The sequence below is a fragment of the Peromyscus maniculatus genome, chromosome 16 (genome assembly GCF_049852395.1).
Source record: "Peromyscus maniculatus bairdii isolate BWxNUB_F1_BW_parent chromosome 16, HU_Pman_BW_mat_3.1, whole genome shotgun sequence".
Taxonomy (NCBI): Eukaryota; Metazoa; Chordata; class Mammalia; order Rodentia; family Cricetidae; genus Peromyscus; species Peromyscus maniculatus.
In genome coordinates, this window is record NC_134867.1 from 53433249 (window position 1) to 53447214 (window position 13966).

The window sequence follows — 13966 nt, forward strand, 5'->3', positions numbered from 1 at the left end:
ATCTCAGCGCAATATGAACCCTGCTTATAAGACTAATGGCCAGGGATCGAAGAGTGACACCTGTCCCAGCATGGGTGTACACAGTAGGGCTCTCAAAGTCGTCAACGCTGAATGAGTCTTGAAAGACATGTGAATGTAATCAGACTAAGAAGAGATGAGTGTGACAGGGAAAAGGAGAGAAGACAATGTCTTCCTAAAGGGAACTGAGGAGGGATACATGGATTGTATAAGAGAAACATGGTGTATTCAGGAAACACAACATACTTTCCCATGACTGGAGTCCGAAGCGCCTGTGTGAGCATGGGAGCAGCATAACTTGTAGGAGAACCTTTAGATTTTATGTGCGTGAGTATTTCGTTTGCATGTATCTCTGTGCACTATGTGCATACAGTGCCTGAGGAGACTAGAAGAAGGCACCAGATTCCCTGTACTGAAGTTAGACGTGGTGGCGGCTGTTGTGTGGGTGCTGGGAATCAAACCTGGGTCCTCCAGAGCTGCCAGTGTTCTTAACTGCTGTCCCATCGTTCTATCCCATCATTTTTTTTTTCCAGACTGTGCTTTGGAAAACATTTCAGCCCCTGAAATGTTGGAATTACAGAACTATGCTATCACATCTAGCTAGGGATGTGGCTTTGATGCCATCACAGAACACTAAGCAGGGAGTGATGTGTTTGGATGGAAGTTATAACAAAAGCATTCACTGGTGGGGTAGAAAGGGGGATGAAGAATGTGTGCACTGTACATGACGAGACAGATTAGGCTACTGTCTACCAAGGCAGGAACTCCTGAGGCAGTGGCCACAGGGATAGACATTCATGGTAGGCTGAGTGTGGGGAGTGGGAGACAAGGAAGAAGTCAACCGCAATAACTCTTGGGATCCTGGACCAATAGATCAGAAAGTAGAACATTTCTTCTGATCAGGGACCTGAAATGTGGAGAAGAGCTGGTCCAGAGGTCACAGGCTCTATGCACACAGACATAAATTTAACAGGCAGTTGGATATATGAATCAAAACCTCAACAGCTGAATTTGGCCAAAGATGTCAGTTTGTCCCTTCTCTATTGGTAGTGGGTAGTTGAGGCCATGTCTATAGATGATTTTCTCAGAAACATTGGGACAAGGGAGGAGCCAGATGAATCCTTTAAAGGAGGAAGGGCCACAAACATATGTGGACAGGCTAATGGTAGGGACCAGGTTACATGACTGAATCTCCCTGACCAACACTAAGTTATCTTTCCTCGCCATCCTCTTTCCATTCAAGCTGGGTGCAAGGAACTGCCATGGGCCTTGGTGTACAAAGTAGAGGAATCTTTGGTGGAGGCGTCAAATTGCTCTAATCCCCTGTTTCCCATAGGAACTTGACAGGCAATGCAATCACTTTGCATGATTCAGTTGATCCTTAAGAGTGTCTGTCACGACTTTCAGGCCACTTCAGAGTCCATCTGAAGAACAAGGGCCGAGGTCAAACGCAGCGGACAGGCGGAGGAGGCTTGTGGGCATGGTGCTTGCTTCTTACCTGCACTTCATCGAAGAGGGTCCTCACTTGTTGCAGCGGGACTGGGATGCTTCCAAGACCACTCAAGGGCAGGTAGGACACTTCAGCCAGCCATTTACGGAGCTTCTCGGCCATCTCCCTGTAACGCTGCCACTGGCGAATTTGGCTGTCAATGATCCCCCGTCTCTGCTGGGCCCTGCGAATCACTCCTTGCCACTGATTACTAAGGAGCGTCAACTTCAGGCTGAACTCATCCCTGGCGAGGAAATAATTATCAAGTAAAAAAAACCTATTGTCTTGGATAGTGTCACGGTATCAGCTAGTATATGTTTTCCGTAAATGGTCAGCCCTGAGACATGATCTATGACAGGAGATGTCAAAGAAGCCATGGTCTGTTTGCGCCGTTGCAAGTTGCAAGTCATTTTTCAAGTTGGACTACACCAATCTACAGATAGGATTTTTGTATCTCAGCACAGATAGAAGGCAAATGTATGGTAATTATCATATACTCCCACCATAAGTAGGTATGGGGATTAGGGGTGTCTCAAGAGCCTGTGACAGTCTCTTGTACCCTACAATAGGAAAGTATGTGCTATTAGACCTACCCTACAAACTCCCTCCTCAGTTAGAATTATAAGCCATTTTAGAAGAATCAAAACCAAGCCACTTAAATTACGCTATATTAAAAGTTTTGTGGTATTTTTTTTAAAAAAACAAAATTCATAAGCAGCCTCAATATTCCCTCACAAGTGATGACTCCAATCTCAAGCAAATTAGTATTAGAAACTGTCCCTTGCATATTTTAGGTAAATTTCACATTTTTTTTTTTTTAGAAAAAAAATGAACTTAGTCAACACAATATGGATGAAGATCATTCATACACATTGAGATAGTAAATTTCACTTGAACCTTCTCAAATTCAGGCTGAGGAATCGCAGGTGTTTTAATGCATCCTCCCCATTCCCATCCTAAAATGAACTGGCATTGCTTTATAAAAGTTTTATTTAATATACAAATTGTAGCATGGAACTGGCTTTTAATAAGGATGTGTCAGGCATCTAAAGGGATATTTCTTGGTCGATTTTAGTGCTGATCACAAATGCAGCATCTCCTTATACTTCTACCATCATCCAGACACTGCTCTGTGGAAGGGATCACTATTCTAGACTCTGCACTACTGTGAAATCCTGTATTACCAATACATCCAATATCTGAGATGACTGTTAAGTCTGAACTTACAACCAAATGTGCCATTACCTCTAAAAAAAAATTGATTGAATGACTGAATTGGAATAGATGATTATTGCACAGTAAAAGTCAATTATTCACTATAAAACATTAAAAGCACTGGGTAAAAAAAAACCAGCAAAATAATTTCTTACATTCATTTTAAAAAGGAGTTCCCTAGGGCAGTGACAAGGTTCTGATGATTACATTTGCTTGTGAACATAGATTCGGCTTTGTGTGACATATGCACGTATCATAGTAGATTCTATTCTAGTCGAATCCATGCATGGGAGCTAGCCTCATGACAAGTCCTTAAAGGACATGTTGCCTTAGAAAACGTGTGACCCCAAGACTTGATAACAGCAGAGAGCCTGAAGAAGTGCGGGCATCAGGGAACATTCAAGATCTCCAAAGAGCCGTGTCTTTAGCATGTCAACTGTCCTGATCTGGCTGCCCTTGATGAGCTATTGAAAATGAGTCTTCCCAGTACTAAAGTTCTGAGAACAAAATCCCCCATGCTGACTTTGATAACATACAACCTTGTTGTCTGGACCCTTCCTGTCATCCACAGATCCTATCCAATTTGTCTTTTATTTTTCACTAGCAACACTCAAATTTCTTTATTTAGTTCCAACTCTCCCATTTTCACTCTTTTGTGTCTTCCCCATTCTAAATGTTAGCATTTAAAATTTAATAGATGTTGGCTTGAACAGGAAGTTTAAATTTTATTTCACTTAATGACTTGAATGTTTATAATACTGCTAGAGGGTTGGCTACAGACTGATAAAGCCAGAGATAAAAGGTAATTGCACTTGAATTTGTTGTATTTGGAGGGTCTTAAATTCTCAGTAATGTTCACATTTAAGTTTGGCTTGCTTAGAATGGAGTAAGTACGGTGTCACCTATTATTGTTCCAATCTCAACCATGCAAATCTTTTGTGAACTTCCAAAGAAACAACCACTGAAGGCTGAAATTGCTTTTAAAACACTAAAGACAAAACTTCTAATAAAGATGATTTATTTTCTAATGATTTAAGAACACACGGTTACCAGCACTCGGGAGGCAGAGCCAGGTGGATCTCTGTGAGTTCGAGGCCAGCCTGGACTACCAAGTGAGTCCCAGGAAAGGCGCAAAGCTACACAGAGAAACCCTGTCTCGAAAAACCAAAAAAAAAAAAAAAAAAAAAAAAAAAGAACACACGGTTAATTATAATTACAATGACTGGTCCTAGGCATGAGAAACCTATACATAGGTGCTAAAATCAATTCCCCAAATATAAACATGGAAAGTAGATGAGTGAATACTGGTCCTAGGAAATAGAGACACATGACGTTGTCAACTCGCATGTCACAAGTGAGGTGAGAACTTTACATCTATGTTTTAAATAGAGTTTTTTTGTGATGAGTAAGAAGGATTTCCTATTTAACACAGTGTGGTTTAAGGTGGCAAAGTATTTTCTAACACAGACGTATAGTCTGTGGAACCTGACTAGAATGAGGCCAGTCCTGGCCACGGAGATCCCTTAATGCCAAACCTGATTTTGCTTCCACTTAGCTATGAGACCTCGCTCAAATCAGTTCCTGTGTGCATCTAGAGTTTTTCACCTCTCAGAGTCAGACTAGTGATACCTTGCTCCTTTTAGGAATAAAATTTCAGTAAGTGCAGGAGGATATTAGTAGCATCCGTTTACTGACCACTGATACAATCCATTCTGATCTATTCACTAATTCCAGTCCCTACAGATGAGTAGCAAAGGTTGGCTAGGTGATTTCCAATTACCCTACGTCCTTCATATCATATAATAGCGTTCGCTGCAAAGCTTCAATACTCACTCATTTCAGAGACTCAGGCAAGCCTTTCCTCCAATTACCAAGGCCCTGTGATAATACAATTGCTGCAGGAAGATTGGATATATGCCCTCTAATCTCTCATTAAAAAGAAAATGACTAATTTACTGGAGAAACTTTCCTCATAACAATTTATCGAAGATCCTACCTGTCATCAACTTGACCTTGTTCTAGAAGATGCTGCCCATCAACAATGATGGAGTGCAGGATCTGCTGACGGCTGAACATCTCGGCTTGAAACAGCTGCAATTTGAAAGAGAGATGTATTTTAAAGTCCTTAATTTCTTCTGATAACTTACTGCAGTCGGTTTTTAGCAAGGCTACAGAAAACATATTCAGCCCATCTGCGGCGTGGGAGTAACCACTTTTTAAAAATTACTAATTAGGATAAGCTTAAAGACAAAGTTTTAGTTTGGGGTTTTAATTAGATGACTAAACATAGCCTTATCTCTCCCCCTTCTTTATTCTTTAAAAGTTAACCTAATAAGGTAAGCTGATGAATTTACAACTTGTGGTCTATTTTATTTTTGAGAGCTCACTGTTTTTCAGTGTAGTCAGGCTAGTAAAATAATCTCATTACATGTATAAAAACAAAAACAAAACCCTGCAGGGATTTAGGTATTGCTCAGTGGTAAAACCCGAGGCCCTAGGTTCAGTTCTCATTAGCTTAAAAACAATGAAAGATGAAATAATAAAAAGCCCTATAGAAAGATTGATATCTCTAATTATTTCCTCTGGCTGTTAGTACTGTTTATTTGGAGATGGGGTTTCACAAAATTGCCTGAGTTGACTTTGAACTGCTGGGCACATGTGATCTTATTGCCACAAATGCCACTCCCAGGTCCTATTGTTTTTTTTTTTTAAAAAAAACAGCATTTTTTGAGATATAATTCTTTTAGCATGCAATTAATACATTTACAGTATCCACTTAATAATTTTCATTATGTCTCAGACATGAATTGCAAGCATTTGATTTTAAAATATTTTCCTTGTCACCCAAAGAAATGCTGTATGCAATGGTAGTTGCTCCTCATTTGCTCCCAGCATTCAGGTGCCTGAGTCTAAGCCACTCCTTGATTATTTCATGCCTTTATGGAAATTGCCTACTATGCATATTTCATATGAAGTGAACCGTGTAACATGGTCTCTTGTGACTGGCTTCTTTCACTTAGCACAGTATTTACAAGATCCATCCACACAGTCTTAAGTGTCGGTACTTTACTCTTTATTCTGAGTTGTATCCCACTGTATGAGTACAGCACACTTCATCCATCATTGTGGATGCACAGGTGGGTCCTTTCCACGTTGTACCCACTATGACCAACGCAACTATGAACACTATGCCTGCATTTTTGTGTGGATGCGTTTGACTAAGCTGTGTGCTAACTGTGTTTAGTATGTTGAAGACGATCAAATTCTTTCTCAAAGCTGCTTCCTAACACCCTCTTAAACCCTTGTCTGATTTTCTGCATCCCCTCTGCTTTTTCCCACTATCATCCCCAGTAAAGCTTTAACTACAATAACCCTCCCCGCTTTCTGAGTCCTCCTATCCCTGCTCCACTTCCTCCTCTTTCTCCTCCTCTCCTTGCTCCTCTTCTTCTTCATAGTCTCCTGTCTCCCCTCTTCCTCCTCCTCTTCTCCTCGTACTACTCTTCCTCCTCCTTCACCCCCTAACCCACCTCTTCTGCTTCTTGACACAGGGTCTTGGTAGGCAACTAGAACCCACCTTAAACTTGCTCTATGCTCAAGTTTTGCCAGGGACTCACAATCCGCCTATCTGAAACTTAAGCACTGTGATTCCACATGTATGTGTCACCAGGTCTGTCTTTTTTTTTCTGAGACAGGGCCTTGCTATGCATTCTGAGTGCTCCGGAACTCGCTATGTAGACCAAGCTCTTCTTGAACTCCATCCACCTGCCTCTGCTTCCAAGTTCGGAGATTAAAGTCATACCTGTCTCTTTAGAATTCTGACACTCTCTGCACTTCAGTGCAAGATCATGCCAATGAATGAATGCGGGCCTGAGAACCATGAGAAGGGAGAGCCAAACCACTTATCTTGAGTTAAAATGCTAAAATTGCCAGATAAAGGAAAAAAGCAAAATTGGCACATATTTGAGTCTAGCAAAACCCACTACTCACATCCTTCAAAGATCAGGCTGGCTTTCACCTTGCCTCAATCCTCCTGCCTCTGCTTCCTGAGTGCTAGGATTAGCATGAGTGACGCCTGGCTAGGGGCTGATTTTTGAAAAAAAAAAAAAAATCTTCAATTGTTTTCTTAGCTTTTATTTATTATTTATTTTTGTGTGCACGTGTGGTCTGTGGGTACACGCTTGCCAAGGCTCACATGTGGAGGTCCGAGGACAGTTTGTCGGAACCAATCTCTCAAATATGTGGGTTCAGGGGAACAGGCTCAGGCTATCGGGCTTGGCAGGAGGCACCTTTACCCACTGAGGCCTACCCTCGGCCACTAAGACTCTGTTGGCTCAAGGCCACTTGAATGACTCACCTCATGTGCCCTCTGCTGCTCCAGCAGCTGCTGGTAGTTGCCGGAGATCTCCACCGCTAACTTCTGCTCTGTCTGAACCAGGAATTCCATCCACGTCTCACACTTTTCCAAGAAAGTCTGGTGCTGAAGCAAGAATGACTGCAGCTTGCTGACAGATGATGGACAAGGAAGAATAGTCACGTGGTGACCTTTGTATCGCCCGCACATAACATAGACTAAATACTCTCTGCCTCAGTTTCCATCAGACCACTACAAAGATTTCATGCTGAGTGGTAAAGCTTTAAAATCCAAAGCCACCAACATTTAAAATAAGGCTTTTCGAATGCTTTTAAAACTGTACTTATCCTTTGAATATGATCTCATTCGAAACAGTTTTTACGATTAAAAGATGGCTTACAGTTTTGAACATAGGAACAACTTGAGTTTTCTACTTTTAGTTCACTTTTTTTATTCTGGAAAATTCTAGAATTTGCATATATACACATGTATGTATATAATGAATTCATTGGTCATATAGTTTGAATGTATCTGCATTGAAATTCTTGTGTTAAATATTAAAGGTCAATATGACAGTATTCCAAAGGTGGAAGTTTCAAAGGCTCATTCAGCCCTGAGGCCCTCCCTCCTGGGAGGCCCTCCCTCCTGTGTTTTGGCTTTCTTCCATGTGAAGAGGTGGTTTCCCCTCTCTGGAGGCCTTGAGGATCAGGAAGAAAGCAGCCCTCACTAGACAACCAAACATCCCGACACCTTAGCATTGGGTTTTCCAGACCCATGGCTGTAAGACAATATACTCTTGTTTGTTTTTCTGTTTTGTTTTTGAGACAAGGTCTCATGGAGCCCACGCAGATCCTGAACTAGCCACATAGCCGAGAAGGAGTTTAAATATCTGATCCTCCTGTCTCTGCCTGTCAAGTGCTAGGATGACAGGTCTTCGCCCCACTGTTCTCAGTGTATGGGGATCTAGGTAGCTAAGGATTGAACCCAAGGCTTTATTCCTGTTTGGCAACCACTCTACCAACTAATCTACATCCCCAGCCATGAGAAAATACATATACATATACATACATACACATATACATATATATATATATATATATATATATATATCCCAGCCTGTGGTATTTCTGTCATAGCAGCATGAAACACACAGAAACTACTGAAGGGACTATGTCTCCTCACCTGAATCTTTCTGTGGTCTGAGAAGACGTCAGAGACCACTGGCGGTTCAGGTTCTGCATCCTCTTGATCTCCTTGTCATTCAAGGGTAACCGGTACCCCAACTCATTGAGACGGTCCAAATCTGGAGCCATGCTGCTAAACCTTAGCATCTGCCCCTGTCGGTGACATTGAAAAGCCAGTTCAGCCCCTCGTCAGGAAAGGCGGGGGTTGTCTTTACTGTGAACTGTGCGTATCTGACATCAGGAAGGTTCTGGCTCTGGGTCTGTTGAGTTCCGAGAGGCCAGGCACACTCTCCAGAGGAACGCCTGCCCAGATCTCCCCAGCTTTCCCTGCTGAGGTTGCTGTTCTACTCGGTTACCCACTATCCTCTGATGGACGGTAGAGGCTTACATGGAATATCTCATTTCCAGGATTGGTTTACTCTCCACAGAACAGAGGAAGGATAAAAATTATGCTGATGACTGAAAAGTTCTTAAACTCAATTGATGTATGCAAATACACCCCTTTTTATTCAATAACAGCTGTGATATAGTTCTTGCCATAAATAAGCATTGTTATACTAGGGTTACAAGGAATCACTTACTTTATCCTTAAAAGAAGTCTCATGATGGAAAGACCACTTCAGTTCCCTTTTTAACGATGAAGAAAGGGAGGGACAAGGAGTAAGTGGCTCTAGGTGGTAGACCCAGGTACAGAGAAGTTGCTCAGCTCTTGCTAGAAGGTACATGTACATGTGTGTGCACATAGAGACCAGAAGCCAGTCAACATCAAGAGTTTTTTTTCTTCAGTTGTTCTCTACCTAATTTTGTGAGACAGGGTCTCTCACTGAACCCGGGGCTCACCAATTTAACAGGATGGGGATAACCAGCAAGCCCCAGAAACCCTTCTGTCTCTACCTCATGGGTGCCAGAAGGCACAGGACAGAATGGCCAGCTTTTTACATGCCTCCTAGAGATCTGAACTCAGGTCCTCATGATTACATGGCAACCACTTTACCTAATGAATAAGCCATCTCCCCAGTCCCCACATGGAGGATTTTAAGCAAAAGGATACATGATAAAATTCACAAGTCTACTGCATTTTTAAAGTCTGGTTTACTAAATATTTAAAATTATTGGCAATCCAATAAAAATTTTCTTCTTTTAAAAGTTGTATTAATATTGTTAATTGATAAAATCATACTGTAAACAGTTATGGGATCAATGTAATGTTTTCATAGGGAAACAATGTGGGCTGACCGAATCCACATAATTAAGCAGAACTTTAAAGACAAAAGGTCTCTCCGTATCTGAGAGAAAGGAAGTGGGGGGGGGGGTGTAGGTGAAAGGTCTACAGGAAGCTTCATAGCCTGGGATGCGGTAGGCTGAACTGGGAGGGCATCATGTTAGCGCTGTGGTGGGGTATGCTTGGGAACTTAGAAGCTATGAAAGGCATGGTGGTGGGACTAGAGGAGGAAAGGAGGGTTGGGATGGTCCTTATGGACTGATCCTGGTAGGGCTCTGGTCACAGCTGGGCAGCTCATCGCCAATACATTGTTCTGTCCTCTCAGGGGGCAGGAAGGAAGAGCCAGGCGAGTTTCAGTGGGGGGTCAGAGGGAAGTGGTGGGCAGTGAGTTTACCTCAAGATTTTGAGGAGACAGGTAAAATGGGGAAGGAAGATTGGCACACGCTTACTCTCAGTTCTTCCATCCTTTCCTGGATAGTGGAGAGGTCGGACGAGTGCGTAGGGTCCTGGGCTTGGAGGATGTCCTCGGCTTCCATGATCCAGGCCTCTAGGGCTTCTAAGCTCTCGGCAAATGTTTCATAGTCAACAACTCCAGCCTATGTTTTCAGAAAGAAATTGGTGTTTCAGTGAAGGAAATGGACATTTTTATGAAAGTTGGTGAAAGGGCAAGTGTCTGCTGTCATACTCCTTCATGAGAGGCTCTTCCTAAAATGACATGGCAATAGTGGTGTTTTCTTCCTCATTTGTGTAGATTCCGTTTGTTTCTGTGTAGGATTCCCTAACAGCCCATTAAAGCCATTATTTAAATACACATAAACCATTTTCAAAGTATCTCGGTTCTTGCTCAAGGCTATTAAATCCATATGAAGCCATTTAGTGTTGGCTCATTGGGTATACTGTGAAGGTGGGTATGATGTAGGGGTTGGCCTGCTAAACTAAACCAATTTTAAAAGCAAGTTGTAGAGAACAGTGAAAACCTTTCCTTGACCCCACCGGGACTTCTAAGTTTGATTCCTCTTTTTTTTTTTTTTAAATGTTTCCTTGTCGCAGGAAGTGTCATCTCAGCACTGGAGAATCTGCTTCCTGTGTTTGTCCCCCAGACATGACAAGCGCCCAGTCCAGAACACTCTCACCACTGGCTCCCCACCTGCAACACCGCTTGTTGCTTGCAGAGCGCCTGCTCCAAGCTGCACAGGCGCTGACTGAAACAGAGCTGCTCGCACTGAATGGCTGCAGCGGCCGAGGCATCCACCTGTTGCCCCAGCTGCTCTCCTAGCTCACGGAGGACGAAAAGCGAGTCCTTGACTGTCCCCAGTCCCTTGAGAAGGTCCTAAAGGAGAAGACAAGGCACTCATTGTGAAGCATGTTACGTGTCCTCCTTGGTGTCACCGGCATTTGGCAAAGGGCCACACACATAGGTAGGAAAGATTCCTGTGTTCATTACAATAAATACCTTTACCTTTAGAAAAGTCATCAGGGATTGGCCCCAATTTTTAAAAAAAATATGAATTATGTGTACTAACAGTTTAACTATCCATTTTACACACACTTACACACACACACACACACACACACACACACACACACACAGAGCATTCTTCTGATTAGGCTAGGGATGCAGTTCAGTGGTTGAGTACTTGCCTAGAATGAACACACACCTATCTCTAGTTCCAGGAAAAAGACAGAGGGCTTATAATACAAGCCACAGGAGTTCATTATAGGAATTCAGAGAAATGCAAATGATGAACATAAGTAAAGGAAAGAGAGAAAGAACCAAACCAAGGAAGAAGGGAAAGGGAGGGGAAAGAGAAAGGGGGAGAGAAAAGAAGAAAGGAGGGAGGGAGGGAGAGAAAAAAGAAAGAAAAGGGGAAACAGAAGGAAGAAAATAGGGAAAGGAAAATGAAGGGATGGAGGGATCCTGTGAGAGAAGGAGATAGACATATATCTCCATATATATCTATATTCATATATATGTATATGAATATATGGAGAGAGAGAAATAGAAAAAGAGAACAATGAAAGAAAAGAAACCATGATACACTAGATGAGGCAGTAACTAGAAACCTTAGGTCATAATTTTTCTTGCTCTCTCTCTCTGTATATGTATATGTATATATACATGTATATGTAAATGAACATGAAAATGTAGATGTAAATGTATATGCAAATGTAATTGTATCAAACATATGTAAATGTATATGTAAATGCATGCATAAATGCGTATTCAAATGTATATGCAAATGTGTATGTAAATATAATTGTATCAAACTGAAAACATGCTGCTTTTTGCCTTTCCTACTTATTTTTACAGAGGCCTTGGGCATTAGTCTAGCTACGGGCACCTCACTGTAGCTACAACAGGGCTCAGGTACCAGTGAGGTGTAGAGGGCCGGGATGGTTCAGGTGGGCAGGGCTAAGGACCTTGTCCACCTTTATTTCCACAGCACCTCCAGCTGTGTTTTTATGAAATTCAAGTGTATGTTCATAACCGGGAGCCAATGGGGATTCCCTGATGCTGGGTTCTATGGTATAGTAACAGATCACAGTGGGCTTCCACTCCTGATGACTGCTGGGGTCCCACCAGGACAGGATGCAGTGTGCACATCCTGCTCTGCCCGGATAGTGCTTCCTGTGAGAGAAGGGCAAAGTGCACCTTTAACCTTGACACTGACGAAAAAGTGTGCCTTGATTCAGGGGCACCAAAAATGACCGATCTTATAAAGATAAACTATGTCACCAAAAACAAAGATTATCTTTACCGTAAATAATAACCTGTCACTTTAAATCCGTATTTAAACTGATGGAACAAGCTGGTGTTTATGTAGCTTTTTTATAACTCGACCACTTTAATAAACTGATTTGGAAAAGCTTTTAAGAAAATCTTTGCAACAAAGATCATTAAAGACGAACAAGGACAAATAATAAGAGCCAAGTAATGGATGGAATAAGAGAAGGCCTTGCTTGAAAGCCCTAAGTAGGTTATTGGCAGCTACGGTGGAAAAGGGAATCATTTAAAAGCTATTAAAAAGTGTATCAGCGAGCTGAGACAGACTTCTCTCTGCTGTTAAATTCCTGAATGAAGCTGTTGTCCAGAGGCACCCGTAGCAGATAACAAATCTAATTGGACGATATCTTCAACAGTGGATTTTTTTTAAAGACCTGATTTCCCCATATGGTTACATCTTACAGTGACTATTTCAGTATGAACAATAACCTACATTTCCCCCCATGGATTATACTCCATTAGGGAAAAGTGGGGAGAGCTATTCATTTAAAAAAAAAAAATGAAATAATGGGAAAGAAACTCACAAATGTTAAACATGTGTGGAAGGCTACCAGGCTTGACCACGTGGGGATAAACTGCCTCGTGAATTCTGAGTGCCCCAAAGCTCACACACAGCTACACCAGCCCTGTAAAACCCATGACACTGAAGGACACCAGGTTGGGCAAGTCCCCAGCAAGTTCCTGGACATACATTGCAATCCTGAATCCACTGGGTGACTTCATCGTCGGCAATGTCCGTGTTAGTGACTGCCTTCAACAGCGCACTGGTTCGATCCTCTTGTTGCTGGACAGCGGAGGCACACTGCTTTGTGTAGTCCTTGTATCTCTGCCAGAGCTGAAGGAGGGCCTTGCTGGAGTGCAGCTGTTCAGCAATCTCTTCCAGTAAGTTACTCCATCTACGAGCAACAGTGAACACTTAGGACATCAGCTCTCACCAAACGCTGTCACATAGTGCTTTATTTGTCTTGGTTCTGGTTCACGTGAACATGGACGTAACAAAGCAATGACTCATATCTGTTTAACACAGTAAAGACTAATAGGCCACGCTCGTATTTCTCGTATTCCAAGGGGATGAAAACTATCTTTGGGTTGAGAGCTAAAAAAGCCTTCTTTCTGGTTATTTTTCATTAAATTCATTTCGTGTCAAAAAAAAAAAAAACATTAGTACAATAGACTGTAAACGTCAGAAAGTTTTCATTGTATCCTATTTATAATAAGATGCAAAATTAGCCTGCTTCATACCTCATGTTGACTTCCTGCAGGGTGCTGGTGAGCGTTTCTGTCACGGGTGGGTGACACTCCTTCAATAACTGGCTGGTGATGGAGCTGAATTTCGACAAACCCTCTTCCTGCTTTTCTAGGCTCTCATGAAGATTCTGCCCAAAGAAAGAGTCCCCCGGATGACCAACAGGAACTAATTCTAATGAGTGAGTTTAAAATCATTTAGTCATAGGCACGCATGTGTCGCTCCTCTGCTTTTAAAAAAGATAAGCATTTCCTTCTTATAATTTTGTTCTGCAAGAAGAGTCACAGCAATTGAGCTCTCTTATGCTACTATGTGGATTCTTCCTAGAAAATTCACCAAGGATGTCCTCCTTGCCTAAGGAGGAAGCTGTAGCCGCAGTCCAGGTACTATCTCCCACACTGTGGCTCTTTCTGATGCTCAAAGCCAAAACTCAGGCCTCTGTGTCGTTAAACATCT

General features: G+C 42.2%; 1 protein-coding gene across 19 annotated transcripts in view; it reads right to left on the reverse strand.

The window, feature by feature from the left end:
- Syne1 (spectrin repeat containing nuclear envelope protein 1) overlaps positions 1-13966 on the reverse strand; it is a 484186-nt gene that overhangs the window by 74366 nt on the left and 395854 nt on the right. For all 19 annotated transcript variants that reach the window (XM_042262341.2, XM_015996792.3, XM_015996795.3 and 16 more), the window contains 8 exons: positions 13507-13640; positions 12956-13160; positions 10627-10809; positions 9929-10075; positions 8256-8410; positions 7077-7224; positions 4719-4813; positions 1517-1751 (listed from right to left, as the gene is read on the reverse strand). In XM_042262341.2, coding sequence (XP_042118275.1) covers positions 1517-1751; positions 4719-4813; positions 7077-7224; positions 8256-8410; positions 9929-10075; positions 10627-10809; positions 12956-13160; positions 13507-13640 — 1302 coding nt within the window. The remainder of the gene's footprint in view (positions 1-1516; positions 1752-4718; positions 4814-7076; positions 7225-8255; positions 8411-9928; positions 10076-10626; positions 10810-12955; positions 13161-13506; positions 13641-13966) is intronic.